Below are 13,676 nucleotides of genomic sequence, written 5' to 3'. Positions count from 1 at the left end.
TGTCTCACATTTAGGTTTTATCCTATCCATTTTGAGTTTATTTTTGTGAATGGTGTGAGAAAGTGGTCTAGTTTCAACCTTCTGCATGTTGCTGTCCAGTTCTCCCAGCACCATTTGTTAAAGAGGCTGTCTTTTTTCCATTGGATGTTCTTTCCTGCTTTGTCAAAGATGAGTTGGCCATACGTTTGTGGGTCTAGTTCTGGAGTTTCTATTCTATTCCATTGGTCTATGTGTCTGTTTTTGTGCCATCTTTACACTTTTTCAAACGATGCTTTAGATGAGATTTCCTAACACTGTGCAGGCACTCTACAGGTATTGCAGGATAATTTGGGACCAAAAAAGTGACTATGCAAGCTGAGATCATGCAAAGTGGTCTTAATCAATGGCAAAAATTATGAATATCTGTGATTTCCAAAATTGTTTACAAAATCAAATTAAAAACTCTTATTGTTAAGTATAACTTAACAATAAAATTAAGTATAGCTTAACAATAAATTAAAAACTCTTATTGTTAAGTATAATTTTATAGGGGAATGAACAATATGTAACAATATTTATTAAGCACACTACAAGTTTTTTTTCATTCCTAAGCTTGTCAGGTGACCAGCAGTAGTTATTTTTTTTCTTTCATTTTTTTAAATTTTTTTTTTTAACATTTATTTATTTCTGAGAGAGCACGAGCAGGAGAGGGGCAGAGAGAGGGAGACACAGAATCCAAAGCAGGCTCCAGGCTCTGCGCTGTCAGCACAGAGCCTGATGGGGGCTTAAACCCACGAGTGGTGAGATCAGGACCTGAGCTGAAGTCAGACACTCAACTGACTGAGCCACCCAGGCGCCCCTCTTTTTTTTTTTTTAATGTATTTTTTCTCTTTTCTATTGAGATATAATTCACATATCATAAAATTTACCCTAGTTTTATTATATGCACGTGGTTATGCAACCATCACCACTATCTCATTGCAAGAACATTTTCATCACTTCAAAAAGTTTTAGTATTCACTCCTCATTCCCTTCCCCTAATGCCCCTGGCAACCACTAACCTACTTTCTGTGTGTGAATTTGCCTAGATATTTCATATCTAGATATTTTATATAAATTGGATAATACAATATGTGGCCTTTTGTATCTGGCTTGTTTGACTTAACATAATGTTTTCAGTGTATCAGCACTTTATTCTTTTTCATGCCTGAATAATATTCCATTGTTTGGATATAACCACACTTCATATATTTATCAGCTGAAGGATATTTGGTTGTTTGTATTTTTTGGCTATAATGACTAAAGCTGCTATGAGCATTTGTATACAAGTTTTTATACCAACATTTAAATTTCTCTTGGGTATATTCTACATATGGAATTACTAAGTCATGTGATAACTTTAGTTTAACATTTGAGGAATTGCCAAACTGTTTTCCAAAGTGACCATACATTTTACAATTCCATTTGCAATGTATGAGAGTTATAATTTCCTCACATCCTTGTAAATAATTTGTTCTTGTCCATTTTTTTGTTTGTTTTTAAATTACATCCAAGTTAGTTAGCATAAAGTGCAATAATGATTTCAGGAGTAGATTCCAGTGATTCATCCCCTTTGTATAACACCAAGTGCTCATCCCCACAAGTGTCTTCCTTAATGTCCCTTACCCATTTAGCCCATCCCCCCACAGCCACTCCAGCAACCCTCAGATTGTTCTCTGTATTTAAGAGTCTCTTATGTTTTGTCCCCCCTCCCTGTTTTTATATTATTTTTGCTTCCCTTCCCTTATGTTCATCTGTTTTGTATCTTAAATCCCACATATCAGTGAAGTCATATGATACTTGTCTTTGTCTGACTGACTTATTTCGCTTAGCATTATACACTGTAGTTCCATCCACATTGTTGCAAATGGCAAGATTTCATTCTTTTTGATTGCCGAGTAATACTCCATTGTATATATATACCACATCTTCTTTATCCATTCATCAGATGACAGACATTTGGGCTCTTTTCATGCTTTGGCTATTGTTAATAGTGCTGCTATAAACATTGGGGTGCATGTGCCTCTTTGAAACAGCATACCTGTATCTCTTGGGTAAATACCTAGTAGTGCAATTGCTGGGTCATATGGGAGTTGTATTTTTTTTTTTAAATATTTTTTTTTCAACGTTTATTTATTTTTGGGACAGAGAGAGACAGAGCATGAACGGGGGAGGGGCAGAGAGAGAGGGAGACACAGAATCGGAAACAGGCTCCAGGCTCTGAGCCATCAGCCCAGAGCCCGACGCAGGGCTCGAACTCACGGACCGCAAGATCGTGACCTGGCTGAAGTCGGATGCTTAACCGACTGCGCCACCCAGGCGCCCCGGGAGTTGTATTTTTAATTTTTTGAGTAACCTCCATACTGTTTTCCAGAGTGCCTACACCAGTTTGCATTCCCACCAGCAGTGCAAAAGAGATTCTCTTTTTCCCCATCCTCGCCAACATCTGTTGTTGCCTGAGTTGTTAATTTTAGCCATTCTGACAGGTGTGAAGTGATATCTCATTGTGGTTTTGATTTACATTTCCCTGATGATGAGTGATGTTGAGCATCTTTTCATGTGTCTGTTGGCCATCTGTATGTCTTCTTTGGAGAAATGTCTGTCCATGTCTTATGCCCATTTTTTAATTGGATTATTTGTGCTTTGAGTGTTGAGTTATATAAATTCTTTTATATTTTGGATATTAACAACCCTTTGTCAGATATGACATTTGCAAATATTTTCTCCCATTCAGTAGCTTATTGTTTAGTTTTCTTGATTGTTCCCTTTGCTGTGCAGAAGCTTTTTATTTTGATGTAGTCCAACAGTTTATTTTTGCTTTTGTTTCCCTTGCACGGGTGACATGTTTAGAAAAATTTTGCTGCAGCTGATGTCAGAGAAATTATTGCCTGTGCTCTCTGCTAGGATTTTCATGGTTTCACATTAGGTCTTTAATCCATTTCCAGTTTATGTCTGTGAATGTTGCAAGAAAGTGGTTCAGTTTGATTCTTTTGCATGTAGCTGTCTAGTTTTCCCAACACCATTTATTGGAGAGACCGTCTCTTTCCTATTGCATATTCTTGCCTCCTTTGTTGAAGATTAATTGACCACATAATTGTGGGTTTATTTCTGGGTTTTCTATTCTGTTCTATTAGTTTGTGTGTGTGTTTTTTGACCAATACCAGACTGTTTTGATTACTATAGCTTTGTAGTACATCTTGATAGCTGAGATTGTGATACCTCCAGTTTTGTTCTTTTTCAAGATTGCTTTGGCTATTGGAGGTCTTTTGTGGTTCCATACAAATTTTAGTATTATTCTAGTTCTGTAAAATAATGCTGCTGGCATTTTGATAGGGATTGCATTAAATCTGTAGATTGCTTTGGTAGTATGGATATTTCAACAATATTTGTTCTTCCAATTCATGAGCATGGAATATTTTTCCATTTCAGTTTTTTTCATCAGTGTTTTATAGTCCTCTTCAGTTTCTTTCATCAGTGTTCTATAGTTTTCTGTGTACAGGTCTTTCACTTCCTTAGTTAGGTTTATTCCTAGGTATTTTATTATTTTTGGTTAAATAGTAAATGGGACTGTTTTCTTCATTTCTTTCTGCTACTTCATTATGAGTGTATAGAAATGCAGTGGATTTGTGTATATTGATTTTGTATCCTGTGACCTTACTGAATTCATTTATCACGTCAAGTAGTTTTTTGGTGGAGTCTTTAGGGTTTTTTTATGTATAGTATCATGTCATCTGTAAATAATGAAAGTTTTCATTTTTCCTTACCAATATGAACGCCTTCTATTTCTTTTTCTTGTCTGATTGCTGTGGCTAGGACTCCCAGTACTATGTTGAATAAAAGTAGTAAGAGTGGACATCTTTGTCTTGTTCCTGATGTTAGGGAGAAAGCTTTCAGTTTTTCACCATTGAGTGTGATCATAGCTGTGGGATTATCATATATAGCCTTCGTTATGTTGAGGTATGTTCCCTCTAAACCTACTTTGTTGAGGGTTTATCATGAATGGATGTTGTACTTTGTGAAATGTTTCTTCTGCATCTGTTGAAATTATTAAGTGGTTTTTATGCTTTCTCTTGCTGATGTGATGTATCACAGTGATTGTTTTGCAAATATTGAACCACCCTTGCATACCAGGAATAAATCCCGCTTGATCCTGGTCAGTGAGTTTTTTAATGTACTGTTGAATTTGGCTTGGTAATATTTTCTGGATGTTCATCAGAGATGTTGGCCTGTAATTTTCTTTTTGTATAGTGTCTTTATCTGGTTTTGGTGTCAGGGTAATGTTGGCCTCATAGAAGCTTTTCTCCCTCTTCTACTTTTAGAATACTTTGAGAAGAATAGTTATTAACTCTTCTTGAAATATTTGATAGAATTCACTTGTGAAGCTATCTGGTCCTGGACTTTTGTTTGTTGGGAGGGTTTTTTTTTAATACGTTTTTATTTATTTATTTATTTATTTGTTTATTTATTTATTTATTATTTTTTTTAATGTTTTTATTTATTTTTGAGACAGAGCATGAGCAGGGGAGGGGCAGAGAGAGGGAGACACAGAATCTGAAGCAGGCTCTGAGCTGACAGCTCAGATGTGGGGCTAGAACTCACGGACTGTGATATCATGATCTGAGCTGAAGTCAGACGCCTAACCGACTAAGCCACCCAGGCGCCCCTATATATATATATATATATATATATATATATATATATATATATATATATATATATATATATATATATATATTTATTCATTCATTCATTCATTCATTCAGAGAGAGAGAGTGAGTGAGCTGGGGAGGGGCAGAGAGAGAGGGAGAGAGAATCCAAAGCAGGCTCCATGCTGTCAGTGCAAAGCTCAATGCAGGACTCAAATTCATGAACCATGAGATCACAACCTGAGCCAAAATCAAGAGGTGGACACTTCACTGACCAAGCCACCGAGGCCCCCCTGTTGTGAGTTTTTTGATTACTGATTCAATCTGTTTAAATTTTCTGCTTCTTCCTGATTCAGTTTTAGGAGGTTAATATGTTTCTAGAAATTCATCCATTTCTTCTAGGTTGTCCAATTTGTTGGCATGTAATTTTTCATAATATTCTTTTGCAGTTCTTTGTATTTCTGTGGTGTTGATTGTTATTTCTCCTCTTTCATTTCTGTTTTTGTTTATTTGAGTTCTTTTTTTTATGAGTCTGGCTAGAGGTTTATCAATTTTGTTGAACTTTTCAAAGAATCAGTTCCTGGTTTCATTGATCTGTTACATTGTTTTTGTAATTTCTGTTTCATTTCTTTCTGCTCTAATCTTTATTATTTTCTTCTTTCTGCTGGTTTGGGGTTTTGTTTGTTTTTCTTTTTCTAGTCCCCTTTAGATGTAAGGTTAGGTTGTGTATCTGAGATTTTTCTTGCTTTTGAAGTAGGTTTCTATTGATATAAACTTCCCTCTTAGGACAGCTTTTGCTGCATCTCAGTTTTTGTTTTCATTTGTTTCCACTTTTTTTTTTTTTTTGACTGATTTCTTGGTTAACCCATTCATTGTTTTTAGTAGCATGTTATTTAACCTGTGTGTATTCTTTCCCGAGTTTTCCTTGTAATTAGTTTCTAGTTTCATAGTTTTGTGGTCAAAAAAGATGTTTGGTATGACTTTTTAATTTGTTGAGACTTGTTTTGTGGCCTAATAAGTGATCTATTCTGGAGAATGTTCCATGTGCCCTTGAATGTATATTCTACTATTTTAGGGTGGAATGTTCTGAATAGATCTGTTAGAGCTGTGTGGTCCAGTGTATCATCCAAACCAACTGTTATGTTGATTTTCTGTTTAAATGATCTATCCATTGATATGAGTGTCAAAGTCTCCTAGTATTGTATTATTAGCAATTATTTCCTTTATGTTTGTTAGCTGCTTTATGAATATGGGTCCTTCTATGTTGGGTGCATAAATGTTTACAATTTCTATATCTTGTTGGATTGTCCCCTTTATGGTCATATAGTATCCTTCTTTGTGTCTTCTTACAGTCTTTGTTTTAAAATCTGTTTTATCCAATATAAGTATTGCTACTTAAGCTTTTTTTCACTTCCATTTGCACTATAAATGCTTTTCTACCCCTTCACTTTCAATCTGCATGTCTCTTAGGTGTGAAATGAGTCTCTTATAGGCAGCATATAGATGTGTCTTGATTTTTTTAGCCATTCTGTCATCCTCTGTTTTTTTGTGTTTTTTTTTAATTGGAGTGTTAAGGCCACTTACATTCAAAATAATTGATAGGTATGTATTTATTGCACTTTGTTTCTTGTTTTATGGTTGCCATTGTAGTTCTTTCTTTCTTGTTCTCTTCTCTCATGGTTAGCTGGCTTTCATCAGTGATATAATTGGATTCCTTTCTCTTTATTTTTTGCATATATCTATTACCAGTTTTTGATTTGTGCTACGATGAGGTTTGTATATAACATCATATGCATACAGCAGTCTGTATTAAGTAGATGGTCACTTAAGTTTATGAAGTTTGAATCCATTCTTTTTAAAACAAATTTTTAAAAAAATTTTAAATTTTTATTTATTTTTAAAAGGGGGGGGCGAGTGGGGGAGGGGCAAAGAAAGAGGGAGAGAGAATCTGAAGCAGGCTTCATGCTGTCAGTGCAGAGCCTGATGTGGGGCTCGAACCCACGAACCACGAGACCATGACTTGAGCTGAAATCAAGAGTTGGACGTTCAATGGACTGAGCCACCTGGGTGCCCCAAGTTTGAATACATTCTAAAAGCTTTAAATTTTTACTCCTCTCCCCTGCCACATTTTAGGTATATGGTGTGAAACTGTACATCCTTTTGTGAAACTCTTGACTAATTTTTTAAAAATTTTTTCTTCTAATGTTTATTTTTGAGAGAGAGACAGAGGGTGAGTGGGGGAGGGGCAGAGAGAGAGAAGGAGACACAGAATCAGAAGCAGGCTCCAGGCTCTGAGCTGTCAGCACAGAGCCCGATGCGGGGCTCAAACCCATGAGCCGTGAGATCATGACCTGAGCCAAAGTAGGACACTTAACGGACTGAGCCATCCAGGTGTCCCTTGACTGATATTTATAGATAAGCTTAATTTTATTGCTTTTATGCTTCCTACTCTTCATACTTCTCCTTATGGTCTTTCATTTCCACAGAGTCTCCTTTAACATTTCTTATAGAGCTGTTTTCGTGATCATGAATTCCTTTAACTTCTGTTGTCTGGAAACTTTCTCTTCTTCTATTCTGAATGATAGCCTTGCTGGATAGTATATTCTTGGCTGCAGGTTGTTTGTTTGTTTGTTTGTTTGTTTGTTTTTCCCAGCTCTTTGAATACATCCTGCCATTCCCTCCTGCCTGCAAAGTTTCTGCTGAAAAATCTGCTTATAGCCTTAAGAGATTTCCCTTTTATGTAACTGTTTTCTCTTGCTGCTTTTAAAATTCTGTTTATTACTGCTTTCCATTTTAAGTACTACGTGTCTTAGTGTGGACCTCCTTGTTGATTTTGTTGGGGGCTCTCTGTGCTTCCTGGATCTGGATTTCTGTTTCCTTCCCGAGAACTGGGAAATTTTCAGCTATTATTTTTTCAAATAAATATTCTGCTTCCTTCTCTCTCTCTTTTCCTTCTGGAATTCATATAATGCAAATGTTACTACGTTTGATGGTGTTACTGAGTTCCCTTAGTCTGTTTTCATTTTTTTTTTCTTTTTCCTGTTCAACTTGGTTGCTTTCCATTACTGTGTCCTCCAAGTTGCTGATCAGTTCTGCTTCCCCTAGTCTACTATTTACTTCCTCTAGTATATTTTTAACCTCACTTATTGAGTTGTTCATCTCTGATACGTTTTTTTTTTTTTTTTATGTTTTGTATCTCTTTGTTGAGGGTCTCACTAAGATCCTTCACTTTGTTCTCGAGTCTAGTGAGTATCTTTATGACCATTACTTTACTTACTTATTTTTTAAATATTATTCCTTTTTTCTTTATTTATTTTGAGAAAGAGCGTGCGAGTGGGGAAGGGCAGAGAGAGAGGGAGAGAGAATTCCAAGCAGGCTGTCATTGTCAGTGGAGAGCCTGATGCAGGGCTGGAACCCATGAACTGTGAAATCATGACCTGAGCCAAAGTCAGACACTTAACCGACCGAACCACCCAGGTGCTCCTATGACTATTACTTTAAATTCTTTATCAGGGATATTATTTATCTCTGTTTTGCATAGGTCTCTTGTGATTTTGTCCTGTTCTTTCATTTGGGACACACTCCTCTGTCTCCTTATTTTGTCTAACTCTGTCTGTTTCTTTGTGTTAGGTAAGTCAGCTATGTCTCCCACTCTGGAAAACTGTGGCTTTGTGAAAAAGAGGTCCTATAGTACCCTGCAGTGCACTGTCCCCTGTTCACCAGAACCCAGTGCTTTAGGGATGTTTTCTATGTGTGTTGCATGAGCCACACTGCTTTTAGTCCACTTGTCTGCAATGGCACTCTCTGCCTGTTGTGGGCAGGTTTTGGTCTCTGTGTTGTTAGTGGCCTAGTCTAGGGCCACCTTGGGCTTGAGTTGAGTCAGACCAGACATTTGCCAGAGATGGAGTAGCACTGAACTGCAGGGTGCTTTCCCTCTGTTGTGCCCTGAGAAGCTTTTTGTTGGTGGGTAGGGCCTGTAGTCAGACCGATGTCTGCCCCCAGCCCACTGCTGGGCCATAGTTGGACTGGTACGTGTATATATCTTCATCTCTCCCTGGGGCAGGAGTCACTTTGTAGTGGTAGAGGCCCCCATCAGGGCTACTTGCACACTTCCAGGCTTGTGGCACTGCTTTGGATGGACTCTGGCCAAGGGTCTATTGGAAGGGCAGGTCCGCAAGAAAAAGCAGGCTGAGATTCATGGTGCCTGCAAGATCTACACTGGTTTGCTGTGGGAGAGAGCTTGAAGACCATGAGAAAACTGCCCAGACTGGAATGGAAGGGTGGGTCCATATAATAGCTTGGTGAGCAGGGGGAGGGTTCAGAGGGCACTGTTAATAAGGTCCATGCAGGTGTGCTGTGAGAGGGGACCTGAGGCTGCTTGGGATGGAGGGAGTATGTCTGCAGAAGAATGTCTGGCGGAGCTCTCACTGTTAGCAGGAGAGTGTTCTGCTGCCCTGGTTCCCATAGGTGTCTGTGAATCCAGGCTGGGGAAGGGGGCAGGGGAAGGAAATGGCTCTTAGAGAAGTGCCCCTCAAATCCCTGCCCCTCCAGCTCATGTACTGAGATTAGTAAAAAAAAAAAAAAAATCTCCTTCCTGTATACCCAGGCATTTAAAAAATTTTTTTAAACACTTTTATTTATTTTTGAGAGAAAGAGCATGAGCAGGGAATGGGCAGAGAGAGGGGGAGACACAGAATCCAAAGTAGGCTCTAGGCTCTGAGCTGTCAGCACAGAGCCTGACACGGGGCTTGAACCCACAAACTGTCAGATCCTGAGCTGAAGTAACTGAGCCGAAGTAACTGACTGAGCCACCCAGGCGCCACCCACCCCAGGTGGCATTCTTTTTTTTGTTTTTCAGGTGGCATTTTTCAAACTGCCTCTTCTATGCTGTGTGTCAGCTGGGCTCTTCAGTGCACTGTCTCTTTAAGGGCGGAGATTCCGTTTCCTTCTGCCCTCAGACTCTCCCAGAGCTGAGCTTGCTGATTTTTAAAGTTCCAGGTGGTAAGCCCACTGATTATAAGAACATGAGAATCCATGCCCCTTTGGTTTTCAAAGACAGATGTTTATAGGGATTCATCTCACCCATACAGGCCCCGTATGCATGGGGTGCCTGGTGTGGAGGTCTGCTCCTCTCCCCTCTCCACTCCACTGCTTCCCTCCCTCCCACAGGCAGTCTCACAGTCTTTTTGGCTCCCTACCACATCTCAGCCCTTCCTACCCTCTTCCATGTGTCCCCTTCTCTACATTTAACGGTGGAGAGTCTGTTCTGCCAGTCCTTGGGTCATTTTCTGAGTTATTTACACTGATTTTGATATTATCTAGGTGTGCCCGTGGGACAAGGTGAGCCTAGGATCCTCATATTCTGCCATTTTCCTCAGAAGTCCCTGGTTGCTTGTGCTTTAGATATCTAAGAAACTATTGCCTAATGCAAGGTCACAAAGATTTATACATGTGTTTTTTCCTAACAGTTTTATAATTTTATCTGTTATGTTCAGGTCTTTGATCTATTTGGAGTCAATTTTGTATATGAGGTAGAGGTCCAACTTCATTCTTTTCATGTGGATATTCAATTGTCCCAGCATCATGTATTTAATTTTTTTTAACATTTATTTATTTTTGAAAAAAATTTTTAAAACGTTTATTTATTTTTGAGACAGAGAGAGACAGAGCATGAATGGGGGAGGGTCAGAGAGAGAGAGGGAGACACAGAATCTGAAACAGGCTCCAGGCTCTGAGCTGTCAGCACAGAGCCCGACGCGGGGGTCGAACTCACTGACAGCGAGATCATGATCTGAGCTGAAGTCAGATGCTTAACCGACTGAGCCACCCAGGCGCCCCACCAGCACCATGTGTTTAAAAACTACTCTTCCCTATTGAATTGTCTGGGTAATCTTTATTGTGAATATTGAGAATTAAAGTGCTTTATATCTTTGTAAACACTTATCAAGGATAGTTTAAACATTCCTTCTTATTGTGAAATTTGGGGCACCTGGGTAGTGCAGTGGGTTGAAAGATTTTTTTTCCAACATCATTTCTTCCTTCCTCCAAGACATCTTTATCGTTTCCATCACAATCACTTTCCTTATGTCGGTAAGTTTGCCTTCACCACGTTCCTCTGGCTGCATAGCTAGAGTTTCTTGACCTGCACAAGTGGAAGCATTCCCCTTGTCATTTTTTTTCTATATCACCATTTAAGTTTGATTTGAATTTTACTTAAAGCATTATTACTTTCCCTTTTTCTGCTGTACATTGTCTTTGTTAGCCATTTGCCTCTTCCAGCTATTCATTTTTGTAAAATATCACATGAGTTTTCACTGGGAGATAAGGAGGCAACACAACTACATACTTTGGTGTCTGTGCATGAATTAACAGATGTGCAGTGACCAATCACTGATAGACTTTGAAAGAAGTGATATGATTGGTCATTCATCATGATGTGCAGCTGTTATTTACATCGTAATTTGTGGACTAAAGTGCTAGCAGCAACATTTGTACTTTATGCAATTACTCGTAGTCAATATGTTTTGGTGATTGAAATTTAAACTATGTTGTTGGAACTCTGGTGTTAATGAGTAGCTAAACCATTAGATGTGTGCCTTTTGGAACTGTGCAAAATCAGGATTGCCTATATTTAAATTGCTTAATTAAGTTGCCATTTATTCCATGGTAATCTACAATTTCCTTGGTATTCATTATATCACTAAAAGGTCTTATATGTAGCTTTTTCTTTCCTGATCTGTGTTTATTCTCATCTGCCTAACCCTCACAGGATCTTTCAGGCTATGTGATACAGTTTTACTTAATAGGTTGATTCAACCCAATGTGTCTACAATATAAGGAGTAAAATATCCAGAGTAATAATAATTCACATAGGACTTGGACTTTGCTGTGGGCAACACTCTTTTAATTATGTTTTTCTTTCATTTCATTGGTAGTGCTCTTCAAATTACATTCTCCTTTTATTGTGTCATATTGGGATACAAGGAGGGAGCTAAGGGAAGGCATCATTCTCCTTAATTTATAAATAAGAAAACTGAGATTGTATTCAGAATTACATATATTGTAACTAAGAAAGCTAGAATTTAAACTCAGACCAATTTTTTACTCTCTTTTGCTGCTTCCCACTGGGACATTGTCATTACCGATTAAAATTGTAGGAAGATATTTTATTAAAATTGATTGGGAGTTTCCCAGATTTTGGGGCTTTGGAAAACATGAGTCTTGATTTAAATTCCAAAGAAAAGTGTTTAGTAAAAATTAATAATAGAAATCTCAAAACTCTAATTCTATAATATTTTAATTCTAAACATTTAAAAATTCTGATTCAAATTTTAGTTTAAGTTATATATTAGAGGAAAACATGTACCTCAAAATTTGCTAAAAGGAGGTATATTAATTAAGGTTCTTAAATATATAGTAGCTACCCTTAGTTTTTTATCCTTGGTTCCTTAGAACTGTCATTGATTTCAACTGCTTTGCTTCTAATTTCTCTAGAAGTACCTAACCATATCATGTAAGAGGCCAAAACAGGACTTACAGATTTTTTGAATAGTAATCTTGATTTTTTTTAATGCATGCTTTCTTCTTCTTCTTCAGGTAGCAAATTATGGAGTTGGAGGACAATATGAACCCCATTTTGATTTTGCACGGGTAAGTTTAAAAAAAAAAAGGAGAATGTAGGAGTTCTAACTGAAGCTTAGGCATGACATGTTAAGTCTGTTCTTTTAGTAGTAAAAATTCATAGCCTGTTTGCAATTTGTGGAAGCATGGTGGAATAGACATTCTATAAAACCTTTTTAGCAGTAACAAAACAAAACCCCTAGATGTTAAACAAAAATTTAGGATACTTTTAAATGCATTGCTGAGACTGGAAGAAAGTAAAGGAAATTCCCAATTCCCAAAATGAACAAAGAAAACCTAGAAACTAAAATTAGAGTTAAAGGGGGGCTGGGCCAAAAAAGCTGAAGCTGAAAGCATTTGTCTCCAGGAATCTAGAGCTTTGAGGATTGATGGCTGTGTGAGAGGACCTGCCACTGTGCAGGCTACTGAACTTGAGACTGATGCATAAAACCTGAATCTCCAAAAGGATTATACCCTCAGAGAAAGAAAGAATAGCCTTGAAAAGAATCTGCTTGGAGTCAGGAGCCTTAAGGAGAGTTGCCTCTCATCATCCAGGTGGGCATGGAATGTGTATGAGAGCCTCTTCTGGGAGTTTGAAAGCCTAGGCCTGCTCTCACATGAACCTTTTATTTTGAATTTCACTACCCTGAAAGAGGAGAAATTAAAGTTGTTCATTTAGGTAGTGCTTCTTGGTACCTGGCAGAGACAAACTCATGTCCTCCCTGAAGACAGGCATCTTTATTCTAGTACCTCAAGGGTTTTAAAGATTAAGGTCAGCCAAATACAAACTCATTAAAAAAAAACAAAAAAAAAACTGGTAATAAGACACCATTGGTGAGACTAAAGTGACCAACAGATTTAGAAGCCCCAGGATGTTAGGTACTTGAATAATCAGAGAATATAAAATAACTGTATAGTAGTTTTAAAAATAAAAGGATAAAAATTAATAAACTCTCAAAATGATTTAACATATTTGAAAAACAAATAGAACCTCTAGGTAGAAAAAAGTAATTGTTGAAAATTTAAAGTTTGATGGATAAATTAAAACAGATTAGAGAGGGGCGCCTGGGTGGCTCAGTTGGTTGAGCATCCGACTTTGGCTCTGGTCATGAATTCATGGGTCCTGGGTTCAAGCCCCACATTGGGCTCTGTGCTGATAGTGCTGAGCCTGCTTGGGATCCTGTCTCTCCTCTCTCTCTCTCTCTCTCTCCTCCTCTCTCTCTCTGTGCCCCTCCCCCACTCATGCTTTCTCTCTCAAATAAATAAACTTAAAAAACAGAGACAGTTGAAGTGCATTAGTGAATGAATTGGTAAATCTGAAGAAATTATAAGAATACATTAAGAAACAAGATAAAAAATACAAAACAGATGTAGAGAGACACTGGAGAATAT

General features: G+C 37.8%; 1 protein-coding gene across 2 annotated transcripts in view; it reads left to right on the top strand.

Annotated features, from left to right (window-relative positions):
* Window positions 1–13,676, top strand: part of P4HA1 (prolyl 4-hydroxylase subunit alpha 1) — an 89,545-nt gene that overhangs the window by 67,127 nt on the left and 8,742 nt on the right. For both annotated transcript variants that reach the window (XM_011287347.4, XM_011287348.4), the window contains exon 11: window positions 12,261–12,314. In XM_011287347.4, the coding sequence (XP_011285649.1) occupies window positions 12,261–12,314 (54 nt within the window). The remainder of the gene's footprint in view (window positions 1–12,260; window positions 12,315–13,676) is intronic.

Source organism: Felis catus, chromosome D2 (genome assembly GCF_018350175.1).
Source record: "Felis catus isolate Fca126 chromosome D2, F.catus_Fca126_mat1.0, whole genome shotgun sequence".
Classification (NCBI taxonomy): Eukaryota; Metazoa; Chordata; class Mammalia; order Carnivora; family Felidae; genus Felis; species Felis catus.
This window is presented reverse-complemented; position numbering and strand designations above follow the sequence as displayed.